Raw genomic sequence first — 16,080 nt, forward strand, 5'->3', positions numbered from 1 at the left:
GAAGCCATCAGATGGTTCTGAGTAGAGCATGGACATGATCTGATTTAGGGCTAATCCCTCTGTCTGCTGGGGGAAGAAGAGCTAGTAGGGAACAAGAGCAGGGGACAGGAGTGCGAGTGAGGTCACTGGTTAAGCTTTTGCAAAAATCCAGGCGAAAGATGATGGAACCTTGGGCCAGGGAATGAAAGTGGAGATGTGGAGAAGTGAGCAGATTCTCACTTCTGCCTTCTGTGTTTTGAAGGGATGTCTCTAGGTCTCCTCCTAATCCATTCATGGATCAATATTAGAAAGTCAGGCCACCTGAATGGAAAGCAGCTCTTCCTTTTCTAAGGTGTATTTCAGAAGAGTTGGAAGGAGACAGGAGATAGACTGTGGCTCACACTCAATGTGTTATCACTGTCCCTATCAAACCTTCCCCCCCCCCCATTGACCAACTGAACATTTGTGTGTTCTTCAAATGAAGGGCTCAGCATCTCTTTGAATGATCCAGAGGCTCCTCCATTCAAGTCCCACCTCCCTTTTCTTCTCCTTTGGTAGGTTGTGTGGGTTCTTCTCGGCTTTCTCTGGGAGCAGTGCCTGGTTCCACCTCAGCCTCTTGCAATTCCTGATTCTTCAAGCGGTGCCCTTTTATCCTCTGTCAGGCACCCTTGCAAAGTTTCTCCCTGTGACCCCGAGTTTATGAATAGTCTCTCATGTTGCAATTTACAGAGCCTCACAGAATCTCTGTCCATTAGCCATGCAGTGCTGTTGAAATGATGTATGTCCTGACAACTTCTCTGGTTCCTGACATACTTCCTCCCACCCCATAAATTCCTCCATCACTTATAGCCTCCTCTAGTGGTTCCCAAGTTAGCCTCACTGTTTTCCCTACCACAGTGCCCCACTTCACTGAGGATCCAGGCTCATCTGGGATAGCAGGGCAAAAACATTCACTGCTTCGCAATGTCTCCACTGACTTCCTTTTCCGGCCCTGAGATCATGCCCCTAAAACTCAAGGAAATTGGGTCTACAAAAGTTTGCTTGAGAATTAATTTCCAATTCTAGTTTCACTAGCATGATTCAGAGACTTCTTCATTTAGTGAGTTCATGTGGCACAGTGCAAGTGGGTTCTCTGCCTGGGACCTCAAATGCACTAAAGAGTCTAAATAGCAGATTCTCCCCCGAATTGTAGTCATACTTCCAATCTTGGAGTGGCCTCCACTTTCTCTTCATGCTTAGTTCCAAGGTGGTGATCTAATCTAAGGAGCAGTTACCCCTGAATACAGTCCTCCTGGGGCTGAGTTGCCTTGAGTTCTATCTCGGAAAATAGACAATCATGCAAACAAACCCAAAATGGACAGAAAGCACTGCAACCCTGACATCTTAAAAGAAGAAAAACGCAATTAAATTTTCACTGAAGCATCTGTTAAAACACCAAAGAAAGATTCTAATCAAAATATACAGCAAAACTCAAAAATCCTCTTTCCCTCTAAATACCTGTGATCACCTCATTTCCAAAATCCCCGAACTCTCTAAAAACCCAACCTCGTGCCCTTTGTATGTCTTCGCCCTCAGCTTTCCAGACAGTGCCTCCAGTTTCTGTCCCACTCATCTCTCTCATCAACACAACCAAAGGCCACACCTGTTTGAGTAACAAGGGCCCTTATTAGAAGCCATGGCGGGAGGGAGTCCATGACCATTGAGGAATTATTTTTTTTTTGTCCCAATCCTGTTACAAAATTTACATCTTATCACAGCGGTCCTTCTCCTATGTTACAGAATGCAGAACTATCTCAATGGGGCAAGGACAAGAGGTACATGCTCGAAAGCTGATTCAGGTGTCCATGCAGCAGGTAGGTGACAAGGACAGCTACTCCTAGTGCATCATTCTTGCTATTAGTCCTCTGGACATCAGGTTTACCTGGGACTGCCACAGTGATGGCTTAAGCATTCTGCCTGTGATGCTTCATCATCATTTTCCTTTTTTTTTTTTTTAATGTATGTATAGTCAACCTGTGATTACCAATGAATTTTAAAGTTTTTAATTTTTTTATTATTTGTTTATTTTGAGAGAGAGAGAGAGAGAGAGAGAGAGAGAGAGAGAGAGAGAACGGACAGAGAGGGAAAGAGGGAGAGAGAGAGAAACCCAAGCAGGCTCCACGCTGTCAGTGCAGAACCTAATGCAGGGCTCAGTCTCACAAAGTGTGGGATCATGACCTGAGCCAAAATCAAGAGTTGGAAACTTAGCCAACTGAGCCACCCAGGCATCCCTGATTACCAATGAATTTTAAACCACAAGCTGGTTTGTTCCTGACATCCCCACAAAAAACTTGTTTTATTTTATATAGTGTAAGCTCTATCTTATTTTCACTAAATATTTTTTTTTGACAACTTGGCAGACACACTTTCTGGTTTCTAGGAATGGAGCTCTAGCAAGTCTTGGAATTTGACAATCAACATTAATAGATAGTGCTTAAGAAGTGACAGACCGAGACAGTTACATTTCAATTTTTGGTTAAAGTGAGACTTTATTCTTTTCATTAGTGGATAGTTGCAGATGAATAAGAAATATTTTAGGATGTTATGTTTAAATATTGATGATGGTTTTTATTGAAAATTGCAAGCTGGATGGAATCTTGAGAAATATTTTCCATCACACCTAATAATACACAGGACATTAATTTTCTAGAGATGCTTGGTTGATAACAATTTCAGCTGTGATAAGAAATCGTACCACTTACAAAAATAAAGTAAGGTCTCGGTTTATTTTTAAGCTTTTGATCTCCTAATGTCTGTAGCAACTTTGGTGCAGCTTTTTCTTGGGAATTAATGACAAGAGAGGGTTAATGAGCTAAGGCTCTGCTTGGGCCATCAAATTCTCAAGTTAGTCATTAATTCTCAAGTGCCCTAAGCCTTTTTCTTTATCACTTAATTATATTCAATAATCTATTGTATCTAATTTATATATATCAAGGCAGTTACATATAATTATTTTTACTCAGATCAAATGATTCACTCCAAGGAGTGATTTGACAGTTTAATTCTGGGCCTTAAATAATTTCTTTAGTTTCCGTGAATGAGAAACTTCTAAATTTCAGCGGTACATTCACACTAACCTTCTTTGGAATATTAGCTTTTATAACTTCCACGTCCTGTTTCTCAAGGTGGGATAAGTATGGATAATAATGACATTTTGAGAAACAAACAAACCAACAAACAAACCAACAGCCCATGAACAGGTACAGCCACATTGCCCCTTGAGGGCCACCAGATTTTTGAGGTGAAACTGACATTGTGGAATGAAATGGAATACCCAGCGAGTAACTGGATCCCTGCGGCACAAACTAACTACGAAGTCCCATCTTTCTCTGCAGCCCCCTGTTGTCTAGACGAACACGTCCCCTTTGCTGCTGAAGCCAGTTCAAGTTGTATTTTCTCTCACGGTAGGAGGCATAACACACAAGAATTACCGTCTATTTACTGCGCTCACTGTTTTGTAGCTGTATTGATCTGATCTTTATATCAGGGTATCAACATGTTGTCTGGTTAAAAAAAAAAAACAACCTGTGTTCTCATAGAGCAGCATTGGCTATGTGACTTATATTGTTAAAGACAGTTTTAGCAAGTATTAAGGTAGTGAGTGCTTAGTACATTTTGTGGCTTTGGGACTATATGGGAGCGGTGATGACAACAAATGTTTATTTTACATTATGGTAGCACAAGTCACCACATGTATTGTCTCCATCTTTCATGAGATAATGTGCATCTCTCTCTGTGACTACGGATGATTTGGTTCGGAGGTGAGTCAGTTCCAATTCATCTTAGGACGCGTTGTTACAAATTCCAAAATACCCGTTCCTACCATTAGATGGTGCACACACTGTACTTACACAGGGCTTCGAGCTTTCATTTCTGTTTCCTTCTGAACCTGGGGTGGCTGAGTACTATTGTTTTGAACCCACTTGATTCCAAGTAACCAGATTTACCAGTAGCAGAAGAAAGTGTTTGTATTGACATAAAATCATCTTACCAAAAATAGGTGCTCAAAACAGTATTTACATGCGCTAAGCAAAGGGTTTTTTTTCAATCGTACATTTTGTTTTCTTAAAATTGTAACAAAAAATTACAAGATATTAATATGAAATCATTTTTGAATACAGGGTGGCTGGGTTTTACTGCAAAATTGTCACCTTGGCCTAGAATTCATGGAAGAATTGCTAGAGACGTTAATTACCACGGAAGCCAGTGATGACTCTTTCCGAGTATGGATAACTACTGAGCCCCATGATCGATTCCCAATTACCTTGCTTCAGGTTTGTTGCCGTGACATAAGTGTCTTTTCCTTGAGAGTTGTTTAAATAAAGATGACATCGTGGCGTTATTGAAAGATGAAACCACAACAGGGATTTTGGTGCAGTAGAGTCTGTAAGATCTTATGTAATAATGGTCAAAGTCTTAACTATAACCATCCATATTATATAGGAACTATTTCCACAGAAGAGTTATAAGACTTGGTAGTAATTCATGGGGTTTCAGCTGTGATTGATGTCATTAGTTTACACAGTGCTGAATTCTAGCCAACATACCATGTACCGTAAGCGTACTGTTGTCTGAGGGATTGTAATTTCTATTTTATCCTTGACAATAATTTCTAGAAACAAAACTACTGTTTGCTTTTTACGACAGACTTCTCTCAAATTCACTAATGAGCCGCCCCAAGGCGTACGTGCGGGTTTGAAAAGAACATTTGCCGGAATTAATCAAGACCTTCTGGATATCAGTAATTTACCCATGTGGAAGCCGATGCTTTACACAGTAGCATTTTTACACTCCACTGTGCAGGTAACTTCTGAGAGCAGTTTGCACATTTAGGGGATGCTAATACATTGTTTCTCTGCTGCGCTGTCTGCTTACCTCACCCTGCTTTTTCTCTCCTTCGTGGCCCCTTTCCCCACCTGGCATAGTATCTATTTGTCTGTGTAGTTAAATGTTTTCCCTGCTCCCGCCCCTCACTCTGGCCATGGGAGCGTAACACTCTTGAAGGCAAAGACTTTGTCTTTTTGTAACTTCTCAGTCTCTCTGGCCATAGGAGCATCTGGGGCATTGCTGGAACTCAGTAAATATTTGTGAGATGAACATGGTTATTTAGATAGAAATTTGGTTTTCAAAGTACCTATGCTGGCCAGGAGCGTTATATGTACTATATCATGTAATGCTAACAGTCACATTTCTCAAGGTGAGAATGGTGTATCACCATTTTAAAAAAGAGAAAATTGAAGTGCCTGGGTGGCTCAGTCGGTTGGGCGGCCGACGCTTGATTTTTGGCTCAGGTCATGACCTCATGGTCTGTGGGATTGAGCCCTGGGTTGGGCTCTGTGCTGATAGCAGAGAGCCTGCTTGAGATTCTCTCTCTCTTTCTCTCTGCCCCTCCCCCACTCATGCTCACTCTCTCTCTCTTTCAAAATAAATAAGTAAAAAACTTTTAAATAAATAAATAAATAAGCCAGAGGACATTGATTGATAATATGTCCAGATGTATAAATAAATGAATGAAGATAGTAGCACTAAAGCAGGAGCAGCTACTATTTGCTAGATGCTTTTCATAGATTATTTAACCAGTCTCACTGCAATGCCTGTAATTTTCCTCAGACTCTCAGGAATTTGTTCCTTGGACTGTCCTAAATAACAGGAGAACTAGACACAGGGACAACGCAGCCCCAGCCTCACTCCGGGTCCATCCCCCCATCCCTTTAGTGTGTGGCAATAAATTAACCACGTCCAGGAAAAATTAAATAAAATAAAAATGAGGAAATTGAGGCTCGGAGAGGTTAGGGTAACTTCATAGGTGGTAGATCTAGGAGTCAAGCCTGATGCTGCCTGCCTCGGGCGGTGGTGTGTTTTGAGCCAGCCAGCGAAGGTGATGGTGACAATGAGAAGAGTCACAGTGGTTACCTGTCATTTTCCCGTTGTTTACTATTTGCTTTTACCATACACTTGTATATTAATTTAGTAATTTTATGACTTTGCAGCCATACGGTGTTTTCATTTTGTTATTGCTTTGTTCTACATTTGATTTTATATTTTGTCCCATATTTGAAAGCTGTATAATTTTAATGTGCTTGAGTCACTCCTTGATTTTGGAGAGAGATGAACAGGCTCCTTTAACCCCTTCTACATTTCCTCCTTCCCTGAGGCTGCAGTGAGGACAGAATGAATCACCTGGCTTGTACTAGGAGGCCTGCCTTAGCTGTGCATAGTGGCACACAGAGCTTCACCTCCTCTCTCCCCTCCTGCCCAAAGCTGGAGGGGAATTTGGTGCTCATCCAAGAGAATACTGGGCATATTTACCCTCAGGCTCCTTGTCCCTGCCACTCTGCCAGGTTCCCTGCTGCCCAGCGGAGAGAGCTGTGTAGAGGAGACATTGGTGTATCTCCTGTGCATTGGCCCCCTCCCCCTGAGAGAGTTAAAACCAGGTTAAACACTTTGTGGGTGGTTATTTTTACCAAGTCCCACTGTGGCCTTTGGATTGTAAATTACAGCTTTCAAGTCACTGAAGCCTATTTCATACATTCTTATCTGGGAATTGTTTGCTTTGCTAGGCCTTATCATACTCTAATACAAATATTACTTTAACTCTGTTATTTAATTCCCAATTCGCAAATAATATATTTTATGATTCTGTTCCCAGTAGTGATGATTCAACTCTTCCACTGAGCTTATCATGGGGAGATGATTGGGGGTATTTTCCATATGGTCAGTGGGGCAACCTGTGTTTTTGTGGCCATTATCCAAGTGCTAAATAGAAGAACAACAGTGGGGCCGTGGTCCAGTCATGGGGTCAAGGAGTGCTTGCTCTTAACATGACATACATTTGGATTAAAACAGAAAAAAGTCTCCATTGCTAGGGCTGTGAAAGTAAAGGTTGAATGTCTCTTAAAATAGTCATAGTGTGCTAGATAGAGCAACCTCATTGAGGGTCAGGAGGCTGGGACATTATGCTTGCGGTAAAATCAATTAGCTATGTGGGGATTGTTGAGTTATGTGCCTCTCAGGACCTCTGTTTCCCCATCTGTGTGTTTAGCGTCAGAAGGAGGTGGTCTTTCAAGATTTTTCCCATTTCTAAAATTCCGTTATCAAGTTCTGTGACTACACAGGGAGCACAAATAATCCAAGCATGGCTTCCTCCGTTCTGTTTTCCTCATTTGCAGAAATATTTACTGTGATATTGCCTAAATAATTTGTTTTACTTGTTAGGATGGCACCTACCTGATAGGAAAATGCAGGTTCGGGGCGAGCAACGTCCACATGGCCCAGGAGCTCGTAAGAGAAAATCTCAGGCTGGCCCCAGACCTGCTGAATCAGAATCTGCATCGTAAGAAGATGCCCAAGTGATTCACGTGCACATTAAAGTTTGAAGTGAAGCTGCTACAGGAAGGACGTTCTGGGTTGGAATGGTTGTGACTTAGATTTCTCTAGTGTTGGACATAATAGCCCAATACCTGATTTGTTAATTGACTGATTGATTCCTCCAAGTTAACCTAGTTATCCCTTGCTCTATACAAACATGATGCGTATGCATTTGTCCTTGCGGAGACTGACAAAAAGAACAGGGAATTGGTTCATGTCGCATGCTCTGAAGCTTCGGGGCTGCGTAGGGGTTCGTGCTGGAGCCCATCACGAGTCAGAACGCAGAACCTGGTGGTGAAATAGCGGTCAAATGCAAGAACTGTGTATCCCCCAGTGCAGTTTCCCTTACTAAACTGTGCTTTGGCATCATGTCATCAACTCACCCCTGCTCAAGGGCATCATGTGTTATATGGATCTTGCTCATTGTTACAGAGAACAAAATGAACCCCCCTCCTCTCCCATAGAAGGGGAATAGACTTGGCTGGTCAAGGACAACTGTCTTGGGCGGCATAGTGAAGGGTGTGATTTGTTTTGTTGTTGAGGTAGGAGCAGGCTTACCTAGTAGGAGGAGGCCATGGGTGCTTCCATGGGAACTTACAGAGATACACAAGCCAATTCTGCGCCAAACCCTTCTTGCCCCAGACCCCCCTGGGCTCCCCTCTCCTCTCCTCCAGGAACTTACCGTACATATATGCCAGGAAGTTACTGCAGCAACGGCGCCCTTACCACAGTTGGGTGATGTCTCTGCTCTAGCCAGCCAGCTCTTCTGCCCTCCCAGAGAGAGCCCAGCATCCCCAGTGCTTCAGCTACATTTGGCCACTACTCCCTGGGGGCATTTCTACATCCTCTTGGAGATTACTCTCAATGGAAGCTTCCCTCTGGCCTTAGTATCATCTCTCTATGATACTCCAGTGCAGCGTCATTCTGGGTTTCAGAGCAAGGCCACATTCACCCTTTAGGATTTTAATTTTACATAGGTCTTCCTCCAGAGTCTTGGTCTTTTGAAACTCAATAATTACATTTATGGTGTCCTCCCACAAATTCTGCAGTATTCTGTGGAAGGTCAGAATGGCACCTCTGGTTTTTTCCTGTTGATGGTCAATGTACCATATTTTGTTTGAACAGTGCATTGGACCCAATGAATGTCTAGTGCAATGCTTCTCAGCCATTGCCTGGGCCATAGAGTCCCAGGGAGGAGGCAGCAAGGTGAGGTGCTCAGTCCTTTAAAACACTTCTTAAGTGATTCTAATATGCAAGAAGAATTGAGAATTGAGAATGACTGCCAAACATCCACTGCCCTTAAGATAGGAATCCTTGGGGTGCCTGGGTGGCTCAGTCGGTTAGGTGTCCAACTTTGGCTCAGGTCATGATCTTGCAGTCTGTGAGTTCGAGCCCCCTGTTGGGCTCTGCTGACAGCTCAAAGCCTGGAGCCTGCTTCTGATTCTCTGTCTCCTTCTCTCTCAGCCCCTCCTTTGCTAACATACACACTCTCTCTCTCTCAAAAATAAATAAATGTTAAAAAAAAAAAAAGACAGGAATCCTTCATCATCTTCATGTCCTTTCCATGGTTTGGAGTTTTTCTCCTCATCCCCTTGGCTTGCCTACATTGAGGCCCATTTGGGGGGATTTTTCTAATGGTTCATGTACAAGTCTGTGAGGTTTTTTGCTGGAGGCATTGGTTAGGAGCTCTTGGGGCTTACAGTGGCAGTTGCAGACTTGGATATTTTCTCCAGGATCCTAAAAATAATTAAATATTAAATAAAAACGGCCACATGGAACAGGGCCCAGGTTCCACTGCCAGTAGTTCTTCCTTCAGAAAAGTGTTTTCTTCTCCTACATCTTGTTTTCTTTCTCAGGCTGGAGCCTTGACAAACATCTCCTTCAAGTTTAATGGTGCATATGAAGTTCTGGCTTTGGGGAGGCATGATTGCAAAGTTCTTAGTTTAAACGTCTTCAGAATAATTTCAGTAATGTGATTCAGGCTTAGAGAAAGATCTCTCACGTTTTGCTTGATGGTTTTTCCCAGGGGTTCTGGCCATTTCTGTTCATTATTTTCACCTTTTAAAGTTTCCCTGCTGTTGTGTAGTATGGATTGCATTTTTCATTTTATGTTAACTCCAGTTATTAAATAATCAAGATGTGGTGCTCCAAAGAGAGTCTTGTTTTGCAGATGCAACTGAAATGGTTCTGTGTTGGCCTGTGGGAGCTGGGCTCGTTGGGATGAAGTAGAATCTAACATGAAATTGGAAATGGCTTTGACATCATTAAGATGATGACTCCATTGAGCAACTTTTCTTCAGCGTCCAAAGGAGGAGTCCAAGTTTTCCGCATTTCACTAGCAGTTCTGTGTTTTGAAGATTCTTTGGAATAGAAAGAAGGAACTATACTGGTCAAATTCAGTAAAGGGTAGACTAGTCTTCCTAAAATCACCACTTTCCAACTTAATAATAAATAATAATTCCCTCTGTTGAATCAGGTTTTAGCTCTTTGCCCTGACATTCATATCTGTCTACATTCCACGCCTGAGTCATCGTATGAACACATAATTCCAGCTACTTACCTGAGGTCACTGTCTGCTGTAGTAGAGCAACTTACCTGCAGCCTCTTGCTGGATGAATCACAAGCTTTGTGTTTCCTCTCTTTGCTCATGGTCTTTGCCAAAACCCAGCAGTCTTTTCTCCCTGCTTTTCAAAGGCCAGCTTCAGTTCCATTCTTCCCAGAAGCCTCTGATTGAATGTCTTCTCCTTCTTATCATCTGTTAAATTCTGACAGTTAATTATACTCACTATCACATTGTCCTCTAAGGCTTATTTTCTCAAATAGATTAAAACTTCTTGAAAATACATTGATTTTAATATTTTTCCATTGTCTCACATAGGACTCATCCCATAGTTTCAAAAATACTAATGGGACTGAAGAGATTCAGTATTCCAGTCAAACCCCCTTGTTTTTGAGCTTCCAAATGAGTTCTTAGTTCTCCCAATGGCTTGATAATATTCCAAGGTGATAATTCAGGGTTCTTTCTTTATTGTCACTTAGATCACTGAGTACCAAAAAAATTGTGAGAAAATGAAATGATTTCCTTTGTGAAAGAAAAGTCACTCCCCGCCCCCCGCAAGATTTTCTCTTTTTTTTTTTCCAAGATAAGCTAATAAGTCTATGACTTTAGTGAACCAACCTAAAAAGTAAATGCTTTAAATGAAATTTGATAGTAAATAGCATAAAGTGAAGTGAGTCTCAGCATTTGGGGCAATTTTCAAAGATCACATTTTAAGGAGCAACAGAATTGCAATGGCTCAGTGCATGTAAATGGGAATGTTTCCATAGAGCCAATTTAAGCAGCTTTAGTAATTGGAAAGGAAGAATTATTTTTCATTCAGTCTCTTGTCTAATTGAACAGTAAATTTTAAAAATTAAGTCAAACACAGGTGAAACTATTTTAGAGTTGATTCTCTTTTTTAAAAAAGTGGGAAAACATTTGCATCTCACCAATAAGTGGTTAGCTTTCTTCTCTTTGAAGACTTCAAGATGGAAGAAATTCCAGAGACTCAAGGCTTAACTGAATGCATTTTCATATTAATATCCCACAGACCCTCCCAAACTCAAATTGTTCCAAAATAACCTGGAGGAGGCTCAGCTCAATGTTTGTGGGATCCACTCAAAAAATTCAAAACCTTGTGTCAGCTTCAGAAATTACCCCCCAAGAGGATGAGAGGGAGAGTGCCTTTCATTCTGATAATTACCAATAATCAATCTAGTGTTTATTACACAATCATAAGCCTTTCCCCGAAAAGGTGCAAAAGGGGAGACAAAAATGGGAGACACGTTTCTCACTGTCAAGGTTCAAAATCTGGTTACGGGACCAAGTATTTCAACATGAAACAAGTAGAAAAACACATCACGGCAACATGAATGCTGAGACCAGGGAGCAGAAAGCCATCAAGAGAAGCTGACACCTTTAAGAGCCAGGGCCTTTCCCCTTGCTGCTGGGATGATACCACAAGTCTCTCCCATCTATTAAGGCACCTCTGCTCCTTCTCACCTCTCTGTGTTCAAGGTAGAAGATGGTGCTTCACAGCTTCCAAGTTTCTAAGTCTCCCTGGTTAAAGCTCTAACTCTAGGTCGAAGTTCTGAACCCTAAGTCCAAACTCGTGGGAGGAGAAATCTGGTTGGCCTTTCTTGGGCTGGCTGTCCACTTCAATCTAATTAGATCTAGCTAGATCTAATTAGCTAAGGGATGAGGGTGGGAGTTACACCATACAAATGTGTAATACCTGACAACTTAACCTAAAGAAGTACAGGTCTGGAAGTAATGTTAGTAGTTTACGTTTTTAAGAGTGATTTGTTTGCCCTCGGTCTTGTTAAAAAGGAGACAGCAGACCCAGAATGGAGTTACTTGTGCTAAGCCCACATCACCAAACTGAAACTAATACCTAACCTAACTGCAGTTTCAACCTTCTCCAGGAATGTAATTTTAACCGGTCAGTCTGGAATTTCCTGGTCAGCACCAGTGAGGTAATCCCCTAATAAACCCCCTTTGTCCCCCAAAGGAGATCCTTTTTTGTCCCCCAAAATAATCCTTTTTTTTTTCCACTTATGATTTTCTTGTGCCATCCCCCTCTGCCTTTAAAAACCTTTCCTTTTCTGGGGCACCTGGATGGCTCAGTCGGTTAAGTGTCCGACTCTTCGTGGGATCCATTGCAACTCAGGCCATGATCTCCCAGTTCATGAGGTAGAGCCCCACACCAGGCTCTGCACTGATGGCACAGAGTCTGCTTGGGATTCTCCTTCTCTCTCTGCCTCTCCCTCCCAACTCTCAAAATCAGTAAACTTAAAAAATAAAAATAAAAAAAATAGTAAATAAAAACCTTTCCTTTTCTGTAGCTCTTTGGGGCTCCTTTCTATTTGCTAAATAGGATGCTGCCTGATTCATCAATCATTCAATAAAGCCATTTAGATCTTTAAAATTTACTCTGCTGAATTTTTGTTATTTAACAGTCTGATCTCCCAGGGTCAGAACATCTGGACCCAAATTAATTTTCATGGTTTACTTAATATTTTAAAAGCATATTTTGAAAATCAGTAATTAAACCTTCATGCTTTCTGAATTTTTTCTCTGACCTGTCCATGAACTTGTCTAAACTAAAATTCATTTAGATTCTTTAAAGTGGTGGTATTAATTAGGATCTAAGGCATGGAGCAGCTGCGAGAAGAAGTATTGGAATGGACTGTGAAGACAGTGTGTGGGGGGAGGGGGGTGGGGGAAGGCAGAAGAGAGAAAGTTACTATATATTTAGAGGTAAAGAAGTAGAATTATGCTGTCCCATAGATGTATTGGGATTCTACTCTCCATATAGGTTCTCACCTCAGTCACTAGGGTCAAAGGGCTAGGAGCTAATCCAAATAAATGATTAGACTCCCCTTCCCCCATTTAGAGACTGGTTATATGCTGAGGCAGAGGTAGCTGATGGTATAGTAATATTTGAGTTAATTTATGTGGTTTGCTATGTGATTAGAGCTTAGAAGTACCAGTTCTCACATTTACATACCTTTTAAAATGGTCTCCAGAATATTGAGGCATTTGTATCATTTGATCTGAGACCAGTTGGATTGATTATGGGTAATTTGACAATTCAAAACATTAGCCACTTGTCCAGAGGAGAGAACAAATAGGGCACTGTGAAAGTTTTAAGAAGGATGTGTCATGTTTTACAATAGAGATTTGGGGTTTTCAAAATCTGAAATTGCAAGATTACGAAGTGACACCAGCAGGGGGTTTAATGCTCCTGAGTGTTTCAGTTATTCAACTTGAAAAACAAAAATTTAAACCCTTACTTTTAACATTTGAAATTTCTAAGAGGGTAATTTAAAATAAATTCATTGAACAGCTATTTATTGAGCACCTACTGCATTTTTTGAGCTGGCAATGGAAACTGAGACTTTTTTTTTAAATCCCAAGAACTACAATTTGGCAAATATTTGAACATTTTTTCTTGTAAACCATCTGGCAGTACAGCTAAGAAATAATAGTTCTAATGGTTAATAGATCCAAAATTGTATACTGTTCTTTTAGTACATCAACTTATCTCTATGTCATGCCTGAATCTTCCTGTTTATTAAGAAATCAGCTACATTCAATTTTAAAATCTCACTTATTTTCTTTGGCATTTTTAAGGAGCGACGCAAATTTGGTCCCTTAGGATGGAATATTCCCTATGAATTCAATTCTGCTGATTTTACAGCCAGTGTCCAGTTTATTCAGAATCACCTTGATGAATGTGATATTAAAAAGGTGAGTGAAATTGCTTCCCCCCCCCCAATTTTTATTGCTGTCCTTAAACCAAGTTTCCACAGACATTTTCAGTGTATAATATACAGGGAACCTGCCAAGGTTTTCCCCGCCTCCCCGAATCAGCCATTTATTGGTCCAGCCATTTCCACTCACACCCCTACTGCCCATAGGGGTGCATTTGGATCCCCATCTCATGCTTATGTCCCTGCCCCACTCCTCTCTCTCCGGCGCACATACACGGCAGAGACAGACCACGAATGAAGAAACTTCACAACCTTCCTCATGTCGCACCCAAGTGCCACAGCGCACTCCAAGACAATGTCCATCTTAAGTCAGACTTTTCTTCCAGCATTTCGCAGATGCCTCCTCAGAGGTGAAAGAAAATCTTATCTCTCAGCCCACGTGAAAGTTCTTTCTCACCTTTAGTCACATCTTAACACATGCTTAAACTTATGGAGATACATAGCAATAATTTCTGGTAACGGTCACTGATCATTGTACAGCACTTGACAGCTCTCAGTGCTCGTGCATTGAGGATCTCATTTGTGTCTTCACAACTCTGTGAGGGAGGTACAGAAGGCATTACTATTATCCTCATTTTCCTGATGAGGTAGTAGGAGAGAAGGAGGGACTTCCAAAAGGTCACAGAGGTAAGAACACAAACCCAGTTGTCCTTTCACATGTGCTTCCACATCTGTTTTTTCCATGATCTTGAGCAAGTTTATGAGCCTCCCAGAGCCTGTTTCCTCATCTATAGAATGGTCATGGTCTCTGTGAGGAATAAATGAGTTAGCATTTGTGAAAGCACAGTATATTGGGACACAGTAAGTACTCAATAAACACCAGTGTTCTGCTGTCTCCCCCTCTCTTCTTTCTCATAGTGGATCTTGAAGTTAATTATAGATACTGTAGTGTCAGTATGGTGACGGTAAGCCATGATGAATTTTTACCTGGGCCGCTGGAGGATCTAGAATCAAACCATCAGTTTTCCTTGAAATTACAAAGGCATATTAAATCGAGTATGACAACTTGATGAAAAATTACATCATATGGGTTCATATTCTGTTATTATTTATCATCTGATATATACAAATAATAGTTAACCTTGAAATAGTTGCTTTGAAAGGCAGTGGAGCTGATGAATCAAAGTTTAACCAAAAGAAAGTCAATTAAAAAATAAAGCATCCTTACTTTTCTTACCCCAAATGTATTAAGTAAAAAATAAAAGAAAATTAAAAAAAACTATTAATATCTGCAATATATTGCTAGGATAAGATTCTATGGCAATTAATAAATACTTTGATTTAGTTATAGCTCACAGAATGAGACAGCAAAGAATTGCGTTGTAGAAAAATGCTGTGAGTGAATAATCTTTTAGTTGTTCTCATACTGATTCAGAAAATATATTACTAAGAAAGTGTATTAAACAGTTGACTACTTGTTTTTTTTCCCTTTCTTCACTAAACATGACTTTTTTTTTTAACAGCTTGGCATTACTATAATGAGTATTATAGACGATTACATCCACAGAATGAAAAATAGTCTTCCCCCACCCCCATTTTAAATAATCAATGAGTAATAAATTCACTGATACTTAGTATTATAGATTTTTCTTTGGTGACTGAACCCTGGCAGTTTCAGTCATGTGATAGCAAAAGAGTTACTAATAGAGTCATTTTAAATGCAATCTAGTTAGTGCTTTCTTTTTGAGACCTTTCCTCCAGGGAAGACCTGAAATATTTAGAGTTATCTGTTTGGATTGACAATTAACAATCTTTTTATTTTTAATAAAGGGTGTTTCATGGAGTACGGTTCGGTACATGATTGGAGAAGTACAATATGGAGGCAGAGTGACAGATGACTTTGATAAACGTCTACTTAATTGCTTTGCTAGAGTAAGTCAATTTACAGAAAAAGCATGGGGACACATTTCATTGCATTTTCCTTTTAAACAGGAATATTTGTTTGTTCATAATCACTGAGCCAAACTTAAGGGGAAAAAAAAATATAGAGCAGAGCCGCTGAAAAGAATCAGCTAACAAAGCCAAAACCAAAACCAAAACCAAAGCCAAAGCCAAAGCCACAGCCAAACCAACCAGCAATCTACTTGTGGTCCTTGTGGTCCAGAGCAGAATAAGGATCAGCTGTCAATAGTCTGTGACTCTTCTCCTCAGTTGCACATTTTCAGGGTCTCTCCCCTCCTTCACATGACAGTTGATTGACTGCTTCCTCTGACTATGAGTCTCATGAAGATTTCAAGCCCCGAAATAAGTGACTGGAGAATTAACTATAATTTGGGTGTTCTCATCTTTTTCATTAGGACAGACAACTGAAAAGTGATAGAGTGCTCATTTTTTCCTCTGTTCCCAGTAAAATCCACATACATCACATTGGTAAACATT

The 16,080-nt window shown here is 40.7% G+C and overlaps 1 protein-coding gene across 8 annotated transcripts in view; it reads left to right on the top strand.

Moving 5' to 3' along the window:
- Positions 1 to 16,080, top strand: part of DNAH8 (dynein axonemal heavy chain 8) — a 330,151-nt gene that overhangs the window by 262,933 nt on the left and 51,138 nt on the right. For 7 of the 8 annotated variants that reach the window (XM_045057486.1, XM_019830547.3, XM_045057484.1 and 4 more), the window contains 5 exons: positions 1,759 to 1,832; positions 4,140 to 4,292; positions 4,666 to 4,821; positions 13,562 to 13,678; positions 15,472 to 15,573. In XM_045057486.1, coding sequence (XP_044913421.1) covers positions 1,759 to 1,832; positions 4,140 to 4,292; positions 4,666 to 4,821; positions 13,562 to 13,678; positions 15,472 to 15,573 — 602 coding nt within the window. Of the gene's footprint in view, positions 1 to 1,758; positions 1,833 to 3,696; positions 3,780 to 4,139; positions 4,293 to 4,665; positions 4,822 to 13,561; positions 13,679 to 15,471; positions 15,574 to 16,080 lie in introns of those variants that run through there. The other variant, XM_045057489.1, reaches the window with a different exon arrangement.

Source organism: Felis catus, chromosome B2 (assembly GCF_018350175.1).
Source record: "Felis catus isolate Fca126 chromosome B2, F.catus_Fca126_mat1.0, whole genome shotgun sequence".
Lineage (NCBI taxonomy): Eukaryota > Metazoa > Chordata > Mammalia > Carnivora > Felidae > Felis > Felis catus.